The sequence below is a fragment of the Hirundo rustica genome, chromosome 16 (genome assembly GCF_015227805.2).
Source record: "Hirundo rustica isolate bHirRus1 chromosome 16, bHirRus1.pri.v3, whole genome shotgun sequence".
NCBI lineage: Eukaryota > Metazoa > Chordata > Aves > Passeriformes > Hirundinidae > Hirundo > Hirundo rustica.
The window spans coordinates 7,068,812-7,092,495 of record NC_053465.1 but is presented as its reverse complement, the minus strand read 5'-3'; the positions used below and the strand labels follow the sequence as shown (position 1 = coordinate 7,092,495).

Below are 23,684 nucleotides of genomic sequence, written 5' to 3'. Positions count from 1 at the left end.
AAAATTAAGTGGGCTGTCATTTGAAGCCCTGCTCCCTAAGGAGGGGACAGAAACAGACCCAGCAGACCTGGCCAGTGTGCACAGAGGGACCTCCTTGGAAAATGACCCATGCCACGGAGCACCTCACCTCCACCCCACACCATCTGCACCAGCTGGTGGACCCCAGAGCACTGACAAAGACCTGAGAGAGCTGAAATAACTCAGCTGTAACTCCTAAGCCACCCAATAAAAGCTTAGCTAAAACAATTACAGGTAGTTCCCATGAGCCCCCTCAAAAGGTGAGGGGCAAAGCCCAGGCACAGAGCATCCCCCAGAGCCTACCCCCACCCTTCTCCTGGCAATCACAGCCTTAACAAGGCCCCTGCAGCTCACCACCCTCTCCAGGGCCTCTCCCATATAAAAGGGTGATTTGGTGCACCTCTTTCCCCCACTGCAGCTGTTCATGGTGGTGGATGCTATCACAGGATGAAGAGACAGGTAGGATACGTGCCCCTGCTTCTTAAATCCATCTTTAGAGGGCTGTGGGTGCCCCTTCCCTGGGTCACAGTCCATGAAAACCGTGCCCACATTAACATATTGCTTGTTATAAGTTAACATGAGATAAACTAATTTAAGCTTCCCCTGTACTGCATGTCTCGGATTAAATTGGCAAGGTACCTAATGAAGCTGCAGCTCCATTTGTTGTGCTGGAAGCCCTAAATATCAGCAGTGTAATTGGTGCTCCCCGCTTGAAGAGACATTTGTGCTTCTCTCCCAGCTGAAAACCCTCTTCGGGTGCTGACTGAAGCCTGAGAGGAGGGGGTGGGGGCTGTAGGATGTGTCCACCTGATCTTAAGCTTGAGGGGTCTTGAAGTTTGTTTTCGAAGCTGGAGGATGGGTGGGGGGAATGTGCTGCTCTCTGGCTGTATGGAGGCTGCACTGTTTCATGGGTACCAGATCAGACCTCGTGTCTGGTGCTCTGATGTAGTTCCACAGGGTGTTTTGTGGGGTGAGCTGTGAAAGTAGCACCTCTCGGGGGGCTGTGCTGGGAGGGGTTTGTGGCTGGGACTGGGCCAGGACGGCTCTGAGTTTCCCCAGGGTGGTGAGTCCCTGCAGCTCCGTGTGCTCGGCACTGCGTTTTTTTGGTTTATCAAGGAGTCTTTGAGGCTGGAAAAAGATCTCTAAGATCATTGAGTCATTATTGTGGAGGACTCCCACAAATGCTGGCTGCTTGCTGGTGTTTGGGCATGGCTCTGTGCCCACAGCCCCAAAGCAGCACCTCTGGATGTTGAATTTGTGGTACTTTCCAGGCTGATATCTGAAGTTGGTTTTTTTTCTGTATCCCTAAGCTGGTTTGGGTTTTGAAGGGTGGACTGAGCATTTTGGGACAACTGCCGTGTGCTGGTGTTGATGTGGCCACTCAGGCTATTGGTACTTCTCCACTGTGCCATCCCACTGCTGGAGTGGAACTCATGAGGCACAAAGTCCCAGGCAGGCAAAGACTGCAGTCACCTCCACCAGTGAAATGTGATTCATTAACAGGCCCAGGTTTGGCCCTGCAGGGCAGGGACTGGAACCTCTCCCACCTCCACCCCCTGTGAATCCCCTCCAGCCGAGTGAGGAGTGAGCCACCGCTGTTCCCGGGGGCCATCGGGCAGGGAGAGGATCAGACAGGCAGCTGATTATGGCATGAAAGAGCAGTCTGGGCAAAACCAGTGCTGCAAGAATTTCCACTGGGATTGCTCTGGCAAGGCTGTAGTTGTTCCCACTGGATGCTGCCACAAGAGATGGGGTGCTGTTGCCCTGGCTGAGGGGTCTCTGTGTGTGGATGGGTCCCCACCTTTTTTGGGGAGGCAGCTGATCCTGCAGAGCTGCCCAGCTGGGAACAAGGGAATGCAAAAAGGACATTGAGCCTATGGTCCTTCTGGGAATAGGGAAGGGGAGCAGACCCCTGCCTGTCCAGCACCCAAACCTACAGGGGTGGCTGAGCCTGGCCCAGCCCTGCCTCACAGAGCACGTGCCTCCCCCAAACAGGTGTTAGCAGCATGATGTGAGTTCCTCACTGTGCCTCAAAGCTGTGAAAATCAACTTATTCTTGAAACGCTCTCCTGAAACACTGCCCTGTCCCCATGCTGGCTGCTGCCCAGCTCCTGGGGCCAGGGAGAGCCAAGCTCAGGAATCCTCCGTGGTCTCCGGAATCCTCCCTGCCGGAGCAGGGGTTTTGAGCTGAGGCATGGAGATGCTGCGGAGCGAGGGCAGCCTGGGTGCCCGCTGGCAGCACAGAGAGCCTGGCAGCGCTGCCCGCCCTGCCAAGCAGCGCTGCAGCCTCCTGCTCACCGTGGGTGTTCTGTGCAGAAGGAGGATGATGATGATGGTGGAGTTGCACACTCCAAATTTTGCGTTGTCCCTCTGTCTCCGGCACACCAGGAGCCGAGTGCTCCTCTCCCCTGGTTCACTGCCCGGTGCAGGGCAGGGGCTGCCCTGCCAGGCTGTATCCTCCTGAGCTCTCATGTTGGAGCAGGGCCCCTGATGCCGAGTGGAAGGGCCATGGGTAGGAGGGGAGGCAGCTGAGCCTGCCCATATGCTTCCTAATGGGGAGCAATAGCAGCTCTTCCCGGGAAGCTCGCACCGCACCATCTGCTCTGCGCGGTACCTTCTCTTACTGAGCTTTTTTAAGCTCTGACTTCCCTTCCCGAGCGCTCTGCGGTGGCTGCTGCTTGTGTGCGAGCTGGCTCTGCTCTGTAATTGCCTCTGAACAGGTTGTCTGAACCTTCAACACCGAGCAGAACATCTCAGACAGGCTGAAGCCAACCAGGCCTCCAGGATCTGTGCTTCCATGTAAAAATAACCAGGAAAGGTGGCTGCAGTGTGTCCCTGGCATTTACCCTCCTGCTGGGCACCCGCTTGCCCAGAGGGTCCCTGCTCCTGGACTTGGGCTGGGTGGGATGCACTGCCCATGGCAGTGTAGCTGCAGTGTTTCCACAAACCACTGCTAATCCCATGGAATATCCAGAGCTAAAAGTGACCCAGGAGGATCATGGAGTCCAGCTCCTGTCCTGGCTCAGGACACCCCAAGAATCCCACCCTGTGCCTGAGAGTATTGTCCGAATGCTTTTTGAGCTCCGGCAGGCTCGGTGCTGTGACCAGTGCCCTGGGGAGCCAATTCCAGTACCCAAACACCCTCTGGCAAATCACCTTTTCCTGATATCCAACCTCAAACCTCCCTGACAGAGCTTCATGCGGTTCCCTCAGGTCTTGTCACTGGTCACCAGAGAGCAGAGCTCAGCACCTGCCCCTTCACCTCCTCTTGTGAGGTGCCTGTGGACTACAGTAATGTGTCCCATCCCTGTGCAAAGAAATTATTGCTACGAGCAAAAGGCCAAATCCAAGGGCTCCTCTGGATCCCTGCTCCTTGTTGGCCACTCTGGTCAGCTCTGTGAAGGGAAATGATGGCAGTACTGGGCTTTCCAGGACCACTGCTGCTGACCACTAAAGTTTATCCAGTGGGAGCAGCACTGGCCACAAGCCTTGAGTGCAGCCTCCATCTGCCAGGGGATCGCAGAGGGAGGTGAGTGCAGAAGCCTGGGGAGCTGCTCCCGGCTCCCAGCAGTGCTAAATTAAGGCTGGATGTGCCCCATGGGCGTAGCTGGGGCTGAGGGGGAGGCTGGCGGGGCCGGGGATGCGCGGGCGGACGCCGTGTGCGGATTGATGGTGCCAAGTCACTTCAGATAGCTCGGCTGTGTTTGTGCGAGGCTCTAAATAAAACCGACAGCCCTGGCGGCTGCCTGGGGAGGGAGGGGAGGAGCCGGCAGCGGGTCCTGCAGTATGGCACCCAGCGCTGTCCCCGGGGACCCGGCCCGGTGTGGGAGGGCAGTCGGTGCGATCCGTGATGCTGGGTGGGCTGGGAGCTCCCGCTCTGCAGTGGCGGCCCCATCCCTGGGAGGGGACGGGGGAGTGGTGCTGGGAGCTGCCAGCATTGCACCTGGCATCCCGGGTACCGGGCCTGGCTGAAGTGCCCCTGGGCGGTGTGAGAGCTGTGACAGGTGCAGGCAGGGGAGAATGTGTCCTTGCGACTCCCCTGGGAAGGACTGTGTGTCAGGGAGAAGAAGGGCAGTGCAGGGACATGAATCCCATGGATGCTGACACCCCGATACCTTCCTCCTCAGCCCTGCCTACCATTACAGCTGCCTCGTCCTCAGGCTCTGGCTGAGGGGACATCTCGGGGATGTCCCCATTCCCCCAGCGTGCTGTGCCGGAATTGCCTCTCTCTCCCTATCCACCCTCCGCCTGTCTGTGCTGCACCAGTGTCCCCTTCTAGCCCTGACCCCCGTGGGACAAGCTGACCTCTCCCTGTGGCACCGGCAAAACACCACCCGTGCCTCTGCCACGGGTTCACAGCTCAGCCCTGCGTGGTCCCTGGGCATTTGGGACCCCCAAGGCTGCGTGCTGTTTGTGCCTCTGCCACGGGCCGTCCTGGCTCAGCCCTGAGTGCTCAGGACCCCGAAGGCCGTGTGCTCCCGCACCCCACTCCCAGCTCAGGGATGCCGGGCTGTGCACCGCGGCCGTGCCGAAGCGGTGGCTACACCGGCAGCCTGTGGCGAGTGCGGGGGCCGCCATCCCCGCAGCCCTGAGGCCATGGAGCCGCCTCCCTCTGCCCCGGCCGCCAGGAACCGGGCACCCCGGTGCTCCTGCCGGCCGTTCCCGGGGGTCCCCTCCCAGCCCACCTTAAGGCAGCCGCGCACCGGCTCCACCGGCAGACTCTGCCCCGGGGCGGGCGGGGCTGGCTTCGCCCCCTGCGCGGGGCGGGAGGGAAGCGGCGCTAAGCCGGGGCTGCCGGGAGCCGGAGGGGGTCTCGAAGCCGGGGCCGGCTCCGTCCCTCCCCGGTACCACGGCAACGGAGGCGGCGCGGCGGCGGCGGCGGGGGGGAGGCGGCACCGGGGCACGCGCCCGCCCGGGGCCCCGCCGCGGCGGCCCGGTCAGCGGCCCCGGTCCCGGTGCGGAGCCCACGGGCGGCGGCGGGGCCGCGGGGCCGTGTCGGTGCGTGCGTGTGCGCTGCCCGCCCGCCGCGGGGGGAGAAGGGGGGGAGCCCGGCCTCCTTCCTCATTTTGGGGCTGAGAAGAGCGATTTCCATCGCCAGCTGCAGTTCTGCGCTTTTTGCTCGCTTGCCTTTTTTTTTTTTTTTTTTTTTTTTTTTTTTTTTTTTTTTTTTTTTTTTTTTTTTTTTTTTTTTTTAATCTTGTTTTATTTATCAAACCCAGCCGCCGAGCCGGGCGCGGGGCCGCGCTGTGAAGCCGCGGGCTCCGCTCCCCGCACCGATGGAGCCGCATCCCCGGGATCCCGGCCGCACCGCCTGGGCACTGCCCTGCCTGCTGCTGCTCGCCTTGCCCGGTAAGCCATGGCTTCTGCCTGCCTCCCTGCTCCTTTCCTTGCCCTATTCCCCCCTTTCCCCCCCAGCCCTGCTGCCCTGCTCTGCCCTGTTCTCCCCCTTCCCACGCTACTCCTCTGCTTTGCCCTGTTTCCCCCCTGTTTTTCATCCTGCTCCTGCCTCCTCTGTCCTGTTTTCCACCTTTCCCTCCCACTCAGCTCCTCTCCCTGCTCTGCCCTGTTTCCCTCCTTTTCCCGCCCTGTTCCCCGCCTTGTCTCCCTGCCCTGTCCCCCGTTTCCCCGCGATGCTCGCCTCTCCCCGCTCCCGCACACCTCCGGTACCGACATGACGCCGCCTCTCCGCGCACGGTTGCTTTGACCTTTCCTGCGGTGACCTAGAGAGCGGCGCTGGCCGAGGGGCTCCCGCGGGGCCCTCGCCCGGCGGTTCTTCTCCAACCAAACTTCAAGGCAGGCAGACATTCCCCTTCGCAGCGAGGCAGGGAATTCGGCTGGGGCGTGAAGAGGCATGCTCTTCCCACCCATTTGCGAGCACCCCCTGCCAGCTACGGGTGAGGCAAATCTCAGCAAGCAGCCCGAATTCCCACTTGGTAGTCGAGAAGGCATGGGGAAGCTCTGGTGAGGAGGGCTGCCTGTCTTCTCTGCCAAGAACTTGTTTTTCTTGCTACCCTCCTGCTTCACCCCGCTGTGGGCTCTTTCTCTGCTCAACTGTTGGGCACTGAAGCGGTGGAATTGCAACACCTCCGGGCACCCCGTGCAGTGTAGCCCTGTGTCACCTCGGGCTCAGGGTGCCCCAGGCCTCCCAGGGGCTCGTGGCTCCACCAGTCCCTTCTAGAAGCTGGGGAACACAGCAAAGGACCACTCAAAACGTGCCACTCTTGGCCGTTTCGCTTACCGGCAGCGGGAAGTCTCTCATCCCACCAGGAGCGAAGCCCTGTGGTGACTGCTGCTTTCAAGGATGTTTCCTTTCTAGGGAGTTTCGTTTTGGGTGATTTTGAAGGAATCGCTCTCCCTGCCAAGGGAGGGACGGGGTTTTTGAGGCAAACCTGCGGCAATAGTGATTCATCTTCAGGAGCATCTCGCTGCTGAGCTTTTTGCTCTATTCCAATCCCACCCCTTCCAGCCGGATCTCACTATGAACAGCCCAGCCCAGGTTTCACGGGGGAAACCCACATTCTCCCATGCCCATTGAAATATTTACCATCAAAGCTTTACTTGGGCAAAGAGTTGGATGCAAACTTGGGTAGAAAGCAAATTCTTTCAGCACAACACTCCTTGCTTTGAGTCGCCTGATCACAACTGAGAAGTGTTGGCCCCAAACTGAAAACTCCGGCTGCTGAGAGCCAAGAAGGCTTTGGCGGTGAGCGCGGCTTCCCAGTGAGCCACTGCGATTTCCTGCGTGAAAGAATAGCTCCAGCAAAGCTCCCCAACTTAATTAAATGTGGTCTTGGAGTAAGAGCCCCGTTCCTTTGAGCTGGGCATGGGAAAAAAAACCACCTCGGGGTTGTGAAGTGATTTGCATCCCTGATTTTAGGTGCAAACGTGCGCGTCTTTTTTTTCCATATGGCGAATCCCTCCTGGGCCACGGCTCCAAACTAAGCTGAACTCCAGCAGAGTTGGCCCAGGCTCCCACTGCCGGCTGTTCTGACAGCTTCTGCAGAAGAGAAGGGGAAAAGGAAAGGTCCTGGAGGAGACCTTCCTGTGGGGCAAAGGCAGCGAGATGTGGGAAACCAAACGGCAAAGCCCCATTGAGAAACCGTGTCCTGCAGAGCCCTTCCGTGCTGGTCTGCCTCCACAGAGGATTTCAGCTGTGCTTCACAGAGCCTCTTCCAAAAGGGAATTTGATTTCCTGCTGGGGCTCTGGCTCTTGGGATGAATTTCTGCTGATGCTGGAGGAGGGGAGCTTGAAAATGGTGGCTGCGTGTGAACTGAGGCTTCCTCTGATGTCACGGATGTAAAACACAGCCTTTGCTAACACCCTCCCTGAGCGCCCTGGGGTCTGCCCAGGGCTCGGCAGCTATCCCCAGGGCTCTTCTTGCCTTCCCTAAATGGCAGATTCCAGGCCTTTTATAGGCGGCACCTGTTAGTTTCCGCCCCTGGCAGCCCTGCTGCAGGTGAAATTCCAGCAGGATTATTTTGGGGTTCCCTTGCCCGTTGGCCTGTTCCTTCAGCGAGTGACTGTGGGGCTTCAGATGCCGGTGACCAGCTGCACATCCTTTCTGGAGCACGCAGCCATCCCAGAGCTCCTTACCCAGCTTCTTCAGAGGGAAAAAAAAATCTATTTTTACCAGGAAGCATCCAAGCAGCCTCTCCTGAATTAAACCCCAGCCTCTTGCAATCTGTTCAATATCAAATACTTCAAAAGGTGGAATATAGAAAAAAAAAGTGTCACCGACATGGAAAACTTGCACTGCAGCGAGAGCTGGGATTATTTTTCTCCCAAATTAAACTGAATAACGGGAAGGAGGCAGGCTCTGCCAGATCGTGCTCCTGCCTCTGCTCCGGGCTGGAAGTGCTCCGGGTCTGCACTGAGAGGGTGCTCCCACCTACGTGGGAACTGTCAGGTGATGCTTTTCATGGCTCTAAAACCCTTGGCTAATTCTGGAGTGTAGGATAGAACAGATTACAGGGTCAGAGCACCTAAAGTCCCCATGATCTTGGGGGCAAGAGGCTCGTGTTCCAATTCTGAGTGGTTTGAAATCCAAGTCTAAGAAAAAAAAGTGCCATCAGGAAAAAGGGGTGGGAAAGCAGGGAAACAGTGAGAAATTGTGGTGTCTGTGTGTTTGTGGCCTGAAGCCCCCAGTTCCCACTCCTGGTGCACAAGCAGATCGTGAGCTGCTGGGAGGGAGCTTGGCTGGGCTCTCTCTCCCACTGGGTGAGCACCTCAAAAGGGGAAGGAGGAGGGGAAGCACTGGCTGTGTGTGAGGAGAAACTGTGTTCAGGGAGAAAGAGGAAAGAAGCTTTGGTGGAAACTTTGCATTTTCTAACTTGTGTCTTCTGGGGTTTTCTGCCAACTTCCCCTTTGTGTTTTCCCTTTGGGGTGTGGAGGGGGGGCATTGCTGTGAGCTGCTGCAGAGGGTTGGGGTCATTCTGAGCAGGAAGGGGTCAGGTTGGCCCTGGTGTGGGGCGTTGGATGCAGGCAGGAGGAGGAGAAGCCAGGGCTGACTGGGACTCCTGCTTCCCAGCCAGGAACTACGAGCTTTGTTTAGGCTGTTCCTGTGGTTGGATCATGGCTAGAGGCTGCGTGTCATAAATCAGAAATCCCTGAATGGGGTGATCTGAGCAGAGCTAGTGGGGGTCTCTGAGGCAGCACAGCAGAACACGAGGAAAAATACCCCAAAGCCCCATTTTAACCCTATCCAAGGGGCTGCCTGGAGCCTCACGGTGTTTTCTGTGGCGACCAAGAGCTGCCGGTGAAGCCTCTGGACGAGCAGTGCTGCCGGTAGTGTGGAGCCCTTTTTCCCCTCAATCCTCTGGGAGCAGTAGCAGTCAGGAAAACAGGAAAGCACCTTGCATCCTATCCCTGGACAACAGCATGCTCTGTGCCTGCTAATCCCCGGGCAGGAGAGGCAGGCACGCTGCTGCCCCGGTGAGGAGGGAATGTGGGCTCCTGCTGTGGAATGCATACACACCATCCACGTTTGGCTGCAAATCTGGACCCTGGGGAGAGATCGCTGCTGCTTGCAGGGACAAATCCCCGCGGTTCCAGGAAGGCAGGACCCTTCTGCCAAGGTAGTGGGGAGCTCTTGCTGCACACCAGGCAGGGCACCCAGCCACCCTCCGTGTCCCAGTGCTTCTGTGGATGTTTCTCTGAGATCCATCACTGCAGCTGAGAAATGAACTTGGGGGTTGAGCAGTGCCCACCCTGGCACTCTTTGGTGTTGGGGTCAGCTCTGGGGCCCCAAAGCAGCCACTTCCCCAGCTCTCCCCCTCAGCACACCACGTGCCTCTTGGGGAGATGGGCAGATGGAGAGAGGGAGGATGAAGAGGAGGTGCTCGGCTCGCTCAGGTTGGGCTGTGTGGGGCGGTGCAGGCAGTTCTGCCCAGTGCAGGGGACCCTCCTGGGGACATGGGGGTAACCACTCCATCGAAATTGCTTTTGCAGAGGGGAGCAGTGAGTAGCACACCCATCACAGAACACAGAGTGTGAGGTGGGGGGTGGCCCTGGCCTCCTGCTCCTGGGGCCGTGCATGGGACGTGTCCCTTGCTGTACTGAGTGCTGCCTGCTGATGAGCTTTGTTTGCCCAATTTGGTGGAGCCAGCACTCGGTGTTGTGGCCCCCCTGGGTACATGGGAGGGCTGAGGGTCTGTGTGGTTGCTGGCTGGGGTGCCAGTCTCTCTGCCTGTGGCGGCCTAGTCTCTGCCTCTGTCACATCCACGTGCAGTGGTTTGGTGAGAAAGCGATGATGCTTCTGTGCTTGTGAACTTCCTCTGTGCATTTCTCAACCATTTCTTGCAAAAGGTCTCTCGGCAGCAGGAGATGGAGAAGTTCAGGAAATGCCACAGAAGCAGATCCGGTGGTGTTTGCCCTGTGCCAGTGCTGTGTTCAGCACACGGAGTGCACGAGGCCTCTGCTCCAGGGCTGCTCCCCACAATTTGGGTGTCACCTGAGAAGCCCCGCAGGTCCCCAGGGCACCACTGCCCAGGTGCAGGACCAAAGCTCAGAGTGAATGACTCATCTGGACGTGACACAGACCAACTCTGTCCCTCTGTGCTTGTTTTGTGGGAAAAACCTGTTCTGGTGTCAAATGCTGCTGCCACGTTAACCCTGACATGCCTTCAAAGGGAGACACTGAAGGTTTTGGCTGAGGATGCTGTTGGACTGATGTCCTGGGCAAAAATCCTTTAACTGGGGCAGTCTGGAGAAACTGCTCCTGGTAATTCTGGCCTTAGAGATTGAGTAATTCCACGCACAGTGGAACAGTGGGAACATCTGTGGGTACAGCACATACCACTGTGAGTCAGGAGGGATTAACAGCTGCCAAAAATCAGCTCTGGTCTCTGTGAGAGCCAGCTGTGGCCAGAGGGGTCAGAGCAGCTTGTCCTACAGCAGGTCCTCCTGGGAGCATCCAGACAGAGATTATCCTGCTGTGTCCTAAGGGAAGTCTTGGCAGGAGTTGCTGTCCTGGCTTCCCCGAAAGGAGGCTGTAGCCAGGTGGAAATTGTTCTCCTCCCAAATAACAAGCAACAGGATGGGGGAAATGGTTTCAAGGTGTACAGGGGAGGTTTAGGTAGGATACTGGGGAAAAGTTCTTCTCTGAAAGGGTAAGACAGCTGTCCAGGCAATGGTGGAGTCACCATCCCTGGAGGGATTGAAAAGGTGTGTGGATGTGGCGCTTGGGGTCATGGTTTGGTCGGGGGCTTGGCAGTGCTGGCTTAATGGTTGGCCTCAGGGATCTTAGGGCTTCTCCAGCCTAAAAGATTCTGTGATTCCATGATTCTGGTGTGAGAGATGTGGGGTGCTGGTCCATGTGTTCCCCATTCTGCTCAGCATTACCTGCTCAACCATGATGATCTCTGGGTGCCACAGCCACCTGTTACCAGCAGCTGGATCTAAGTGGTTCCCCCACTTCTCTCCCCATGTGGCTTAAAAAAATGTTCCTTTAGGCAGTGACCAGAATTGAAATCTTTTGTGAATTTGGCTGCAATTACCATATTGGCATGGGAAGCACTGACAAAATGAGCCCCTGGGTAAGCCATGGATGACTAGTGGGGGTTATTTGGGATGTCACTGTCTGTCACTGTGCAGGGAGATGTGGCACAAGTGACTGGGTTAGGGACCAGTGCTGTGGAGATGCTCCAAAGGCGGTCTCGCTGTGGTTGTTGCTGAGCAGGAACGGTGCCTGCCTGGCTGGCGTTGGTGGGAGGATTGACTGTGCTCTGCTGGGATCACTGGGGCTGGGATTCCATGCAGAAATGGGACAGATTCAGGACAGAAAATACAGTGTCACATTGGTGACACTGATGGGAGCTGGCTCTTTGGAGCACCTCGTTTTGTGCGCTTCTCTCTCCTGGCTGACAAAGCCAGGTGGCTGTGGGAGGCAGCCCAGCGTGTTGGAGACACGGGCAGCTGGGATGTGCTCCATGATTTATCCGTACGGAGCACAGCACAGTCACCGAGCAAAGCTCCATCCAGCTCTGCTCCATCCAGCTCTGCCTGCAGGCTGAGCACTGTGCCCATGGCCACAGCCTGTCACCTGGGGTGCTCAGCATGTCCCAGGGCTGGGAGAACAGTCAGGAGTCTGGATGTGCAATGTCTGGATGTGAAATTGGTCTCTTTTTTTCTCTAGGCGTGGGTGCCCAGCTGGGTCAGGGCTTCAGTCTGCAGCAGCCCCAGACCAAGGTGTCAGTGGCAGCGGGGGAGACGGTCACGCTGAACTGCACCACATCAGGAATCGCTGAACCAGGTCCTGTGAGGTGGCTGAAGGGCTGGGACAGAGGGAACAAGACCATCTATGACCAGACAACAAAGGATCCCTCCTCCCGTGTGACAAGAGCAATGAATAAGTCCAAAACAGACTTCACCATCCACATCAGGAACGTTCAGCCTGAGGACACGGGCACCTACTACTGTGTGAAGTTTGTCAAGTCAGACAGTGGTGTGGATCAGGTGTTTCAGCGTGGCGATGGCACAGAGGTGTCCGTGCTGGGTGAGTGGGGCAGTGGCACAGAGGTGTCTGTGCAGGGTGAGTGGGGCAGTGGCACAGAGGTGTCTGTGCAGGGTGAGTGGGGCAGTGGCACAGAGGTGTCCGTGCAGGGTGAGTGGGGCAGTGGCACAGAGGTGTCCGTGCTGGGTGAGTGGGGCAGTGGCACAGAGGTGTCTGTGCTGGGTGAGTGGGGCAGTGGCACAGAGGTGTCTGTGCTGGGTGAGTGGGGCAGTGGCACAGAGGTGTCTGTGCTGGGTGAGTGGGGCAGTGGCACAGAGGTGTCTGTGCAGGGTGAGTGGGGCAGTGGCACAGAGGTGTCTGTGCTGGGTGAGTGGGGCAGTGGCACAGAGGTGTCTGTGCTGGGTGAGTGGGGCAGTGGCACAGAGGTGTCTGTGCAGGGTGAGTGGGGCAGTGGCACAGAGGTGTCCGTGCAGGGTGAGTGGGGCTCCCGGAGCAGCTCCTGATGGGAACCAGCCCCGTGGGCTCTGCTCAGGTAGAGCAGGGATGGGGAAAGGGGCTCAGGGCTGGTCCAGGAGAGGATCCCATGGGATCCCTTGTAGGAGACTCTGCTTCTGGCAGGCCCAGGGCTGGGCAGGGGCCAGAGCCCGGTCTGACTGCCCCGTGCTTCTCCCCACAGCCAAACCCAGCCCTCCACTCGTGTCTGGGCCTGAGCAGAGAGCGGAGCCGGGGCAGTCGGTGCCTTTCACCTGCACGACCGGAGGGTTCTTTCCCAAAGAGATTGGGGTGAAATGGTTCAAGAACAAGGACCCCATGGTTGCTCAGCCGCCCCAGGTCACCGAATCGCGGGTGAAAACCTACAACATATCCAGCACAGTGATGGTGACCCTGCAGGAGGATGACGTCCGCTCGCAGCTCATCTGTGAGGTGCAGCACCCCACGCTGCTGGTCCCACTGCAAGGGAGGTACCAGCTCAGCAGAGTCCTGCGAGGTGAGGGCTGGGGGACTCTGCACTGGGGTGTCCTGCTCCTGTGGGGCTGGGGTCCCTGGGGCAGGAACAGGGCACCCTGTGGGCAGCAGAGCGGGGGACACCCAACACCGAGCTCTGCCTCTCTTCCCAGTTCCCCCCAGCGTCGAAGTGCTCGCTGAGCCGAGCCCTGTTGAGGTGAACAAGACCGTGACCTTCACCTGCCTCGTGAAGAAGTTTTACCCAGCAAATGTGTCTGTTTCCTGGCTGGAGAATGGCAGTGAGATAAAGGTGGAGAACATCTCCCGGCCAGTGGAGCTCCCCCAGGGCTTGTTTGAGCTGAGAAGCCAGGTGGAGGTGCAAGCGACTGAGGAGAAAAACGGGTCCACGATCGTCTGCGTGGTGGTGCATGATGGCCGGGCACCTGCCAGCTACTCGGCCTTCCTGTGGACCTCCAACCCAGGCCAGGGAGGATTGAGCAAGGGGTTCCAGATGGATAAAGGTGTGTCAGAGCTGCTGCAATGGTGTGCCTGCCAGGGCTGCTGTGTGGTGTCACCCCTCTGAGGAACCTCAAATCCCCATCCAAATCTGGTTGAAGGACCATATTTCTGTATTGGGGTTGGGGGACGTGACGATGGCAGGCACCGAGCTGACCTCATCGGTGCTTCACCTGTCACTCGGCCAGTCACAGCTGTGAGGCTGCAGGGACTGGGAGGTACCAGGTTCTTGGGCCATGGTGACCTTTTCATTGATGTTTCAGGTGATATGCTCATCTACATCGTGGTGGGTGTGGTCTGCACCGTGCTGGCCCTCCTGGTGGCTGCCATTCTCTACCTCATCCGGACCAAGCAGATCAAGGGTAAGGGAACCGAGTGTGTGGCCGGGGGGCAGCTGCTCCCAACCCTGTTTTTGCTCTCTTTCCCATGGGTTTCACATTGCCCCACTGGACAATAACTCCTGGCAGTGCAGCTGCGGGTCCTGCCCGGTGGGGTGATGGATAGAGCTGCCCAGGTTGTTTGCAGGCTGCAGGGAAAGCTCTGGCTGGTCCAAATCCTGTCCTGCACCTCCTGTGCTCCCCCGGGAACAGTCCTGAATGAAATTGATTGAAACTCCAGGGAAGTGCAGGCACTTGCCTCTGGGAAAAGATGTGTCCTTGACCTTGAAGCAGTCTCTGCATGTGTTCTCTGTGCCCAGGGAAATGGGGCATTTATCTTGTTTCCTGAATTATTTTTTTCCTAAACTACTTCTCTTTCGGCAGGTAAAAGCTCTCCATCTGCCAGGTGAGTGCAGATCTCTTCTAGTTACTGGGTAACCTGTGGGAACTCTGAGCTGGACACTTCCAACCCACAGAGTCTCTCAGGACTGGGACAGAGCTGTATCCCCAAAACTTGTGAAAGGGAAGGCAGGAGCATGGTCTCTGCCCATCTCCCCCAGCTGGGGTTCTGTGCCCATGGGGATTTTTTGCTCGTGGTGGGGCTGAGCAGGCTGGTGGGCACTGGTCTCTGGCCGGCAGAGGCAGCTGGACCAGCGTGTGCCAGTGCTCAGGACCTGTCTTGCTGGGTGCAGCTGCAAGGACCTTGGCTTGCATCTGACCTCCCCAGCTGCTCCATCACCAGGGAAAGGGCAACAGGATGCTCCACCCATCTGACTGTTCTTGTCCCTCCTTGCAGGTTACATGAGCCAGAGAAGAGCAGTGAGGCCACAACCCAGGTGGGTCATCCTGGGACTGAGGAGGGAGAGTGGCCAGGAGATGAGAGTGGAGGGTGGTGGTTCTCCAGTGAAACACCTCGGTGTCTCCAGTGGAGGGTGGTGGTTCTCCAGTGAAACACCTCGGTGTCTCCAGTGGAGGGTGGTGGTTCTCCAGTCAAACACCTCGGTGTCTCCAGTGGAGGGTGGTGGTTCTCCAGTCAAACACCTCGGTGTCTCCACTCTGTGGCTGGAGGTGGAAGAGAGGCTGCCCCAGGAAGAGGGTAGCCACTACCCAGAATCTTTTCTGCCTTCCTCCTCCTCCCAGTAAAGTCTGGGTTGGTGCTGCCTGGAGAACCAGCTGTGCGATAGCCAGCCAGGCTATTTGTGGAGTTATTTTGCATTCGGTGACGCAGCTACGAGCAAAGTCGTGATCAGCAGCAATCTGTCCATCCCACCCAGGCTCTGCCAGCTCCCGCGTGGGCATCACTGGGCAGTCTGGCCCTGCTGGGATGGAGTGGCTTCAGTGATAGCTCTGGAACTGTGGCAGTGGTTTTGAAGCCAGAACAGGGTGACAGGGTGGCTCAAGATCTGAAGCTGTAGCATGGGGTAGAGCGTGGCTGCAGGGCTGAGGTGCTCCGGGCCGAGCTGCAGTGGGATTGACTCCAGAACAGGGCTGTGGGTACAGGGGCATCTTCCCAGAGGAGGAACTCTTGGTGCCTCACACAGGAATCCGACCCCAACAACCTGACCTACGCGGACCTGAACTTCGACAAGGAGAGGAAGACCATCCGCCGGATGGTGGAGATGAGCCAGCAGTCGGAGTACGCCTGCATCCAGACCAACCAGGCGCCCAACGGCGACGACAACCTCACCTACGCCGACCTGGACATGGTGCATCTCAGCAAGGCGCCCAAGCGGCCGGCCCCGCGCCCCGAGGAAGCCAGCTCTGAGTATGCCAGCGTCCAGATCACCAGGAAGTGAGCGGTGGCTGCTGGGACCCCCCCCGTCCTGCGGGGAGCAGCTCTGCTCCTCCCTAAGACTGTTCTCTTGGAAGCACTGGGAGCGATGTGAAGATGCGCTGCGGTACCTGTGTTTTAGGATGGAAATGGAGCCCGCAGTATTCGTGGGGGTCTTCTCCCATCCAGAAAGACGTGATTTTTGAGGGGCAATTTGGTCCTGGAGCTGCCAGCTCCATCCCTTCAGGACCCCCGTCAAGGGTTGCTCGACCTCGGTGTGCCGGGTTTGCCCGCGAGCAGATTCAGCCAGCGGAGCAGCAGCTCCTTGGGAAGCTCCGGCTGGGCTGAGGGGACAGGTACAGTGCCTCCACACCAGCTCTCATGGGGACGCCACTGCCTGGCCCACGGCTCCCCAGGACCAGCAGGGCCTGCACACTGCCTTCTCGGGCTCTGCCTGCCACCACGCCTGGACACCAAACTCTGGCTTTAAAGGAAGGACCCAAGCGTCCGCCTCTCTTCCCAAGTGTCCCTTCTGCGGGACCTCCGTCTCGCCCCAAGGCCAAGAGGCTGGAAGGCCACTGAGCTGAGGCCCCCACCCTGCTGTCCAGGGGAGCTCCGGGTCTGGCCCCCAGCACCAAGCATCTTCCTCATCATCATCTTCCTGTGCACAGCCTTGCCCTGCCCTGGGACCCGCCAGCGCTGCCCCAGGCTTGTACAAAGCGTGCGAGGGCCCCCCCAGCCTGGCTCCCCCCCGGGAGCTCCCCGCAGGTACCGTGTAACATGTTTTGACTGTTTGACATGTAACTCTTAATTTTTAGAGCTGAAACCCCCAATGTTTTGTGTTGTACGTGGGTGTACTGCTGTGTACTTAACACTAGAATATGATGTGCAAAATTAAGACCGAGGCCTCAGTAAAGAATCCCCCAAACCCTACAGAGTTTATAAGAGACTTATGTGCTTCTCCCCCCTGCCCCAGCTGTGCTTGGGGGCCAGGCAGGCTCCCCCCAGCCCACCCATGGGGACAAATGTCTTCCATGTGCCCCCTCTCTGGGCCACCATGTGGAGTCTCCCCCTCTGTTGGCTCCTGCAGCACTGGAAGTGCAGAGGGCTTGGGGGCACCTGGGGTCCTTGGGGGTGCTTTGGGAGGAATGTGACTGCTTGTACAGACTTTTTTTTTTTTTTCTTTTGGGTTTTTTGTTTTTCTTTTTGCTTGCAAGATATTTTTATAATAAAAGTGAAGAGTCCTGTGCTGCTCCCGCACATCAGCGTGTCCCTGTCCTCGGGAGGGGGGTCACTTTGTCACTTGCACTGGGGCTGCAGGGTGCAGCTGGGGCTCTGTGTGTCCTGCATGAAGAGGAGAGGAGGGTTTGTCCTGCCCAGCCCTCTAGAGTGCTCTGGGGGGAGAGAGGAGGAAGGCAGGAGGTCGAGGCTGGGGTGAGGGCTGTGCTGCTGGTTCCCCTGGGCACTGTGAGGGAGGGGAGCAGTGCACCCCATGGGCAAGGACTGACCAGGGGCTGGCTGTGCTGCATCTTCAGGTGCAGGAAGCTGAGCTGGAGCTGGGGTACCCAAGCTGGGTGCTGGCTCCAGCCCGTGCTGTGAGTGAGCTGAGTGTTTCAGTGCTCTGTAGTAACCTGCCCCCTTTCCCAGCCTGGAGCTGGTGCCTGGGCTGTGTCTGGGACATGAACTGTGTCTCACCAGAGCCAGGAACTGCCATGCAGGGCTACACAGACACTCAAAAGGGAAGTTGCTGCCCCGGCTGGGCTTCCTCAGCACTGAGCTGCTGCTGCTGGGGTCACACATGAGCAGAAAAGGGACATTTTGCCCCCTGCCCTCAGCACAACTGCCCTGTCCCAGCTGGGGCGGCAGCTGTGGCCCATGGGTGTCTCCCCTGCCTGCTGCAGGAGGTACCTTGGTAGCACCCACACGCCCCTGCAGCAGGCTGAGCATCCCTGCCCTGCACTTGCTCAGCTGAGATGACCCTGTCACCCTCAGGATCTGGCTCCAGAGGCGTGTGGGGTCTCACATTCTTTTTGGCACCCGTGGCACAGGATGGATACCACCGTGTGCTGCCTGCAGGTGTCACAGCCAGCACCCCTGGCCCATTTGGACACCCCAATTTGGGGTGCTTGCTCTGCCCTGCAGAGGAGGCTCAGCACCCAGCATGGCTTCAGCTTCGTTGGCATCTGCCTTTTATTGACTGCAGGGGGGAGTTGGGTGTTGGGGGCATGGGGCTGCCCGTGCCTCTAGAGTCGTTCTTGGAAGGGGAGCCCAGGGGCACCAGGCGGCTGCTGGGATTAGTGGGACACTGAGAGGCTCAGGGAGGGGAGTGAGGGCTGGGCTCAGCGCTGCTTGAGCACCTGGTGATGGTGCTGTGGTTCCACCAGTCACCTCTGCCCATGGCCACAGCTGCCACCTCCCTGATCCTGCCCTGGCTCGTCCTTCCCAGCGCTCGGAGCCCGCTGCCCTGTGCCTCAGCTGTGATGCTTTCCAGACCCTGCTGTGCTCCGGCAGCCACGGGAGGACGGAGGGAATGTGTCCCCAGCGATTCGGGAACCCTGGGCTGGGCCACGGCCGCACCGCCGGCGGCCGGGGGAGCGGCACCCTCCCCTCCGTGCGCAGGATGGGCAGGCGAACCGGAGAGGGATAACTGCGGATGGAACCCGTGGTCTCCTGGGGGAATGAGGCGAGGGTGACACCAGCCGCACCGGGCTGGCCTGGGGACAGGGCTGGGGGCGACGGCACGGTCGGGGTGGCATTGTGGGGACTGTGTTGCTGCCGTCCCACGCCTGGCTCTATAGGTCTGAGACCTCCCCTGAGTAGGCGCTGGGGTCCTCGTCCGACCGCGTGATCACCTTGAACTGCCTCCGCAGGAAGCCCCCGTAGCGCTTCTGATTGTCCCACTTGAGCTTGGGCCGGATGCGGCGCATGAAGCCCCCGTAGCGCTTGTGCAGCTGCGCCAGCTGCTGCCCCTCGGCCCCGGCACCCGTGGGCTCTTCGTCCCCGTCCCCTGCCGGCCCCGGGTAGTCCTCGGGGGCCGCTCGCTCCCCCGGCTTGCGGCTGAAGCCCCCCAGCTTCTTGCTGAGGCCGCCCTTGCTGTGAGCGTTCTCGCGGAGCAGGGACAGCAGCTTCCCCTTGGACATCATCTTCATGAAGCCCCCGTAGCGCTTGGCCGGCGCCAGCGGCAGCTCGGCGGGGTCCGGACCCTGCTCCGGCTCCGCCTCAGCCTCCTCCGCCTCCTGTGGCGACGGCTCTGTCCCTTCGGCCAGGGCCACCAGCGGGGCCAGGAGCGCCAGCGCCTTCCTGCACATCTCCCACTCGGGGCCGGGTGACAAGGAGCCCTGGCACTCCCACAGGCACATCTGCAAGACAGCGGCCGCAGCGGCCCCAGGTGCTCGGGTGAGCCCCTGCCTTCCTCCCACCCCACCCCGACCCCAGCGGTCCGTGCCCACCGTGCTGCTCAGCTCAGTGAGAAGCCGACGTTCGCACGACCCCAGCGCCCTGGGGTGCCCATGGCCGCCACACCAGGTGCCACCCAGCCCTGCCACCCTGCACCCGTGACATTGCAGTGCTGTGGCTCCCTGGCTCGTGTCCGTGTGGGGCCAGCACTCACCAGGGGCTGGACGCCGCTCTCGGCACCGCGGGTCTGGGCTGCGCAGAGGGAGCACTGGGTGACACAGTCGGCAGATGCCACCGCAGACAGGGACAGGCAGAGTGCCAATGCCAGCGCCCGCCGTGCCATCTCGCCCTGCAGACGCTGCCTGGAGAGGGGAAGACAGCACAGAGCCTGTCACCGTCCCTGTGCCGGCTCTGGGCAGGCCCATCACCTCTCCATAGGCACTGGGCACCTACCACCTCCATCTGTGAGCTGCTCCTGGGGACATACACCGGGACCTGTGTCTGTGCCCATTCCCACGTGACTCACCTCCAGATGCTGCTCCCAGCAAGGACACTGCAAGATGTGACCCCTTACCCTGGCTGCAGCTTGGTCCTTGGCACAAGCCCAGAACCATGGCCAGGACCTGGTGGCCACCAAGTCACTGTGGGCCCCTGTTGCATCTCATCATCTCATATCTCATCTCATCTCATCTCATCTCATCTCATCTCAGTTCCATCCCATCTATCCTTCCCATCTCTCCTACCACACCATTAGAAAGAAAAGTCCCTTTTTTCCCCAGCATTGGGTTTCCCTGTGATTGCCACGTCTGCGTGGTGCAGGCGTATGAATCACCAGCTGCTCCCCTTGGCCTTGAGGAAAAGAACCACAGCAAATGGAGCTGTGGTGGCAAGTGGATGGGGTGATGCCGTGGCCCAGTGTGGACTCACCCCAGGCTGCTGTACCCCACACCAGTGCAGCCTCCCTGCCCTCCCTGCCATCAAGTCTGCTGGGCTGGTCCATCAGAAGAAAGGGGGAAAAAGAAGGACTTTGTGTTCAAGCCTACCTGCAGACCACGATCACCATCCTCCAGACGTTTGGGAGCTGTGGTGGAGCCTCTGCGGATGAGGAGACTGTGCTCGGCTGGGACAGGTGACAGTGCTAAACCTGACCCTGGGTGAGGCTGGAGGGGCCACTGCCAACCCCGGCTGCAGCGCCACAGGGCCACACTGGGATCGATAGCCCCGGAGTGAGAGCCAGCCCCAAAGGTGTGCACTGGCTGTGAGCCCCTGCCTGCCTCTGTTGCGGCTTTTATCTAGGGTGGGTAAGGCATGACCCAGAGGGATCTGTTACACATTAATGACGCATATTAGAGACTATTGTGTTCTTCAGCAGTAGCTGCTAATGTACTGTAATTGGTACTGATGAAGAAATGTTAATGCCATGGTATTAATTCATGCTAGATTAAAATTTAATTTGAATTATCTGCACCATCGTGTGTCGAGCTGTCTGCATTCCTTGGCTGCACTGCCACCAGCTCCGTGAATCCTCCCAGTGCCTTGGCAGCGCCGCAGGGAACAGGGTGGCAGCTGCCCAGGATGGCAGGGGCACGGTGGGACCTCAGCCAGCCCTGGCCACTGAGACACGGGGACAATCCCTTATTGCATCAGGGCCACCGAGACTGCACCGAGGAGCAAGGACGTGCCAGACACACAGGTAGGTGCCAGCTGCAGCACTAGGGGGAATGAAGCTCCCAAAAAGAGCTGACTGCTTCCCAGGAGCCCCACTGAGAACCTTTTCCCTCCCTTTCTCCACCCGCTTCCCCTCCCTTGCTCCTCTCCTGCCGGTATCCCCTTGGGTGCCGCCAGAGCAGCGCGCAGGGACGGCACCAGGAATGTTCCCATGCTGGGAACAGGCTGCTGGTTTGTCTGACACTGCACAGTTCAGACCTCTGGCATTCTGGACACAGTGTGTCCCGTCCCTGTCACCCTACTGCAGATGGAGGATTGCATGGCACTCGGGGGAGCTGCAGTTCTCCGAGCAGAGCATGGCCAAGGACACCCCGGGACACCCCACTGCAAATGTACTGTGTCCAGGTGGTGCCACAAATGTCCCAGCAGAGCTCTGCCTGCTCCTGAAACTGCAATAAGGAGGACTGGCAAAACGGGAGCAGGAAAAGGGGAAAAAAAACAAAGGGCTTTGGACAAAAGAGGAAAGAAGCAGCGGGGAGTAAAAAGTGAAAAGAACACAAAGGGAGGAAGAAGAAAAGCGGAGTTTGAGCTCAATCCTGTGTTACCTGGAGGACCCAAGGCTCCGGAGCCATCTCTCCTGCAGGAATACCTTGGAAGGATCGTGGCAGGGTCTGGCAATGCCAGCACTGAGTCCCAGCCACTGTTGCCACTCTCAGCACATTCTACCTGTGCCAGATGCCTGCCAGTGTCCATTCCTCCCCTGTCCCGTTTCCACCTGAGTCTTCAAAGACCAGGCTTTGCTTTAGAAACCCCCCAAGCGGTATCCATGCACCCCAGGAGCCAATTACAGACCTGGTGACCCAAGGAGGGATGAGGAATCAGAACTGTCTATGCTAAACAGCAGAGACTGACCTTATCTTGACTAACCTGTAATTATACCTAGTGAACAGCTCTCCCAGACTGAGCAGATCCCTCCTCCCTCACAGGTCCAACTCCACAGGTTTGGATCCTGCACATATTTCTGGTGGAGAAGAACAATCAGCCTTCCAGCAGCTCCTTTTCTCACCTTTAAAAATTTCCTGGAAACACTGTCAGGACAAGGCTCCTCAAAAATGCTGGTAACTTTTGGAATATAATCACTTGAAACTCAGCACTGCAGCCACACTGCTGCTTGAGCCAAGAAAGGGAAGAAAGAACCCCCCCATCCTCTCTGCCCACTCCCTTTGCCCCTCCAAGATCTTGGTGATTCTGCTGCCAGGATGGCATCAGCATGGAAATGAACCCCAGCAGAGCTCTGGACAGCTGCCCATGGGCTCTGAAACCACTCAAGGGATGAGAGGGACCTGCAGCCATGTGGAATCTCCCCAAAATGACACAAGTCCAACCACAAGCCGCTCTCAGCACTGCGGCTCGGGGGGGATGTTCTTAAACTGTCGCTTTTTGGGGAGCGAGAGCGATGCCCTTATTGTACCCACGCAATGGGAGGAGGATGACAACCCCGGCAGCCCTACCTGCCGCTGCTCCCCGTCCCGCCGAGCGCCCGCTTCGCCAAGTCAGGACGGGTCGTGGCCGATGGGTAGGTCGTGACCGTCCCTCCACGGGCGTCAGGCTGCGCCAGTCATCGGTGGCAAGGCCACACTGGCAAGTGGCCCCACGGTGCTGCCCGGGTTGTCCACCGGACTCGCCGCCGGCTGCCTCTCACCCCGCTTTTATGGCCACGGAGTCTCCTCCTGCGGCGGGGCCCGGCTGTGCGCGGCGGCAGAGCCAATCGGGGCGAGGGAAGCTGTGAATAATCAGCCCCGCAGCATCCCCGCCACCTCCCGAGCAGGCTCGCCCGCACCGCCGAGGCCTCCCCGCAGCCCCCGGCCGCCCCGGGGACCGGGGTGCACATCCCACCGCTGCGGCTGCATCACTCGGAGACTTCCGTCGTGCCCAGCTTCGATCCTCGGGACTGAAACGCGTGCCGCAAACAAGGAAGGTGGCAGAGGACTGGGATGGGGTCTGTCTGTCTTCCCACACAGCTGCGACCCAGAGGTGTTTGGCTGCTGGGGGTGTGAATCCCCTGGACATCAAATTCAAATCCTGTCCAAGGACGGTGGAGGGGGAAAGGTGAAATCCTGACCTCCTCTCATTGCTCACTCTGGAGAGGCACGGTCCTCGTGGAGATGCTGGGGAGAGAAGTGAGCCCATCCAAACCTGCTGGGAAGGGAGAAAGGGTCTTCATGCCCCGGGAAAGGTATGTCCCAGCCTAGCTGCTGTCAAGTGAAAAAGCCTTTGCATAGAAACTCCCCAGCCTCAGCAATGCCAGGGCTCAGAGCCACAGGACTCCACATCACCCTGAACCACCTCCTCATGAGGGCAAACACAGAGATGAGCCAAAGAGACAGGGGGACCTGGGTGGGGGGGAAAAAGACACCCCCACTTTCCCCACTCAGCCCTGATTGCTGTTCTCGCACATTTCCAAGTCTGATTTGGGGATAAAGGAGAACAGCACTGGGGCAGTGACAGGCAGTCCCCGAGCCCCTGCACCGCTGTCCCATTGCACCGTGTCACAACACATGTGCGGGATGGGGGTCCGAGGCACAGACCCCATAGGACATCCTGCGCCGGCCCCCACACCCCGGTGGGTGCAGACACATCCCCTGCGCCGCTGGCGGTGCAGCCAGTCCTCTTGCCTTGAAGATGGAGCTATTTTTATCAGAGCTCAAGAGGGATGTTTCCCAGCAACCTGCTGTTCTCCCAGCTCGAACACCAGCTGCTGGACCTGGTGCCCCCATGCTCAGCCCTCCCAGCGCTGGTGAGGGAAGTGGGGGCCGTCGACACTGCTGGGACCCTCTGCTGGGCACCCAGCAGCTACGGCAGCCTGTGCCTGTGGTCCTCTGTCAGGGCAGCTGATCGGGTCCGTCGGCATCCCTCTGCTCCTTGAAAAGCAGGCGGGACCCCACGGCTTTTGTTTGGAGGCGGATTTTAACTCATCCAGGCTGGGGCTGTGCCAGCACGGCGGGACCAAGGGAGCAGGGCATGGGGTGGGGAGCGAGGGCA

At 59.0% G+C, this 23,684-nt stretch overlaps 2 protein-coding genes across 5 annotated transcripts; one reads left to right on the top strand and one right to left on the bottom strand.

Moving 5' to 3' along the window:
• Positions 1-268: 268 nt before the first annotated feature.
• On the top strand, positions 269-16,838 carry LOC120759972 (tyrosine-protein phosphatase non-receptor type substrate 1-like). 3 transcript variants are annotated; one of them, XM_040079769.2, is made up of 9 exons: positions 269-477; positions 5,238-5,367; positions 11,652-12,011; positions 12,646-12,957; positions 13,088-13,435; positions 13,694-13,792; positions 14,192-14,213; positions 14,604-14,643; positions 15,349-16,838. In XM_040079769.2, the coding sequence occupies exons 1-9, from the start codon at positions 466-468 to the stop codon at positions 15,601-15,603; spliced, it is 1,578 nt and encodes a 525-aa protein (XP_039935703.1). In that variant the 5' UTR covers positions 269-465; the 3' UTR covers positions 15,604-16,838. The 3 variants fall into 3 exon arrangements, with proteins under 3 accessions (XP_039935703.1, XP_058278698.1, XP_058278697.1); XM_058422715.1 differs by lacking the exon at positions 269-477 and adding an exon at positions 12,359-12,371 and having other exon boundaries at positions 11,652-11,998; XM_058422714.1 differs by lacking the exon at positions 269-477 and adding an exon at positions 12,251-12,263 and having other exon boundaries at positions 11,652-11,998.
• Positions 16,839-17,750: 912 nt separating this feature from the next.
• Positions 17,751-22,369, bottom strand: PDYN (prodynorphin). Of its 2 annotated transcripts, none has more exons than XM_040079773.2 (3): positions 22,154-22,369; positions 19,189-19,336; positions 17,751-18,937 (listed from the first exon to the last, which is right to left on the bottom strand). In XM_040079773.2, the coding sequence occupies exons 2-3, from the start codon at positions 19,315-19,317 to the stop codon at positions 18,371-18,373; spliced, it is 696 nt and encodes a 231-aa protein (XP_039935707.1). In that variant the 5' UTR covers positions 19,318-19,336; positions 22,154-22,369; the 3' UTR covers positions 17,751-18,370. The 2 variants fall into 2 exon arrangements, with proteins under 2 accessions (XP_039935707.1, XP_039935706.1); XM_040079772.1 differs by lacking the exon at positions 22,154-22,369 and adding an exon at positions 20,018-20,661.
• Positions 22,370-23,684: the final 1,315 nt, after the last annotated feature.

Excerpts from the sequence above, each read along its gene's own strand:
- PDYN (XM_040079772.1), bottom strand. The coding sequence starts at position 20,037 with ATGGTGATCGTGGTCTGCAG. Across the intron at positions 19,337-20,017 it reads ATGGTGATCGTGGTCTGCAG|GCAGCGTCTGCAGGGCGAGA; the intron begins GTAGGCTTGAAC and ends TCCCCTCTCCAG. Across the intron at positions 18,938-19,188 it reads AGAGCGGCGTCCAGCCCCTG|ATGTGCCTGTGGGAGTGCCA; the intron begins GTGAGTGCTGGC and ends GCTGTCTTGCAG.
- LOC120759972 (XM_040079769.2), top strand. Across the intron at positions 12,012-12,645 it reads CACAGAGGTGTCCGTGCTGG|CCAAACCCAGCCCTCCACTC; the intron begins GTGAGTGGGGCA and ends TTCTCCCCACAG. Across the intron at positions 12,958-13,087 it reads GCTCAGCAGAGTCCTGCGAG|TTCCCCCCAGCGTCGAAGTG; the intron begins GTGAGGGCTGGG and ends CTCTCTTCCCAG.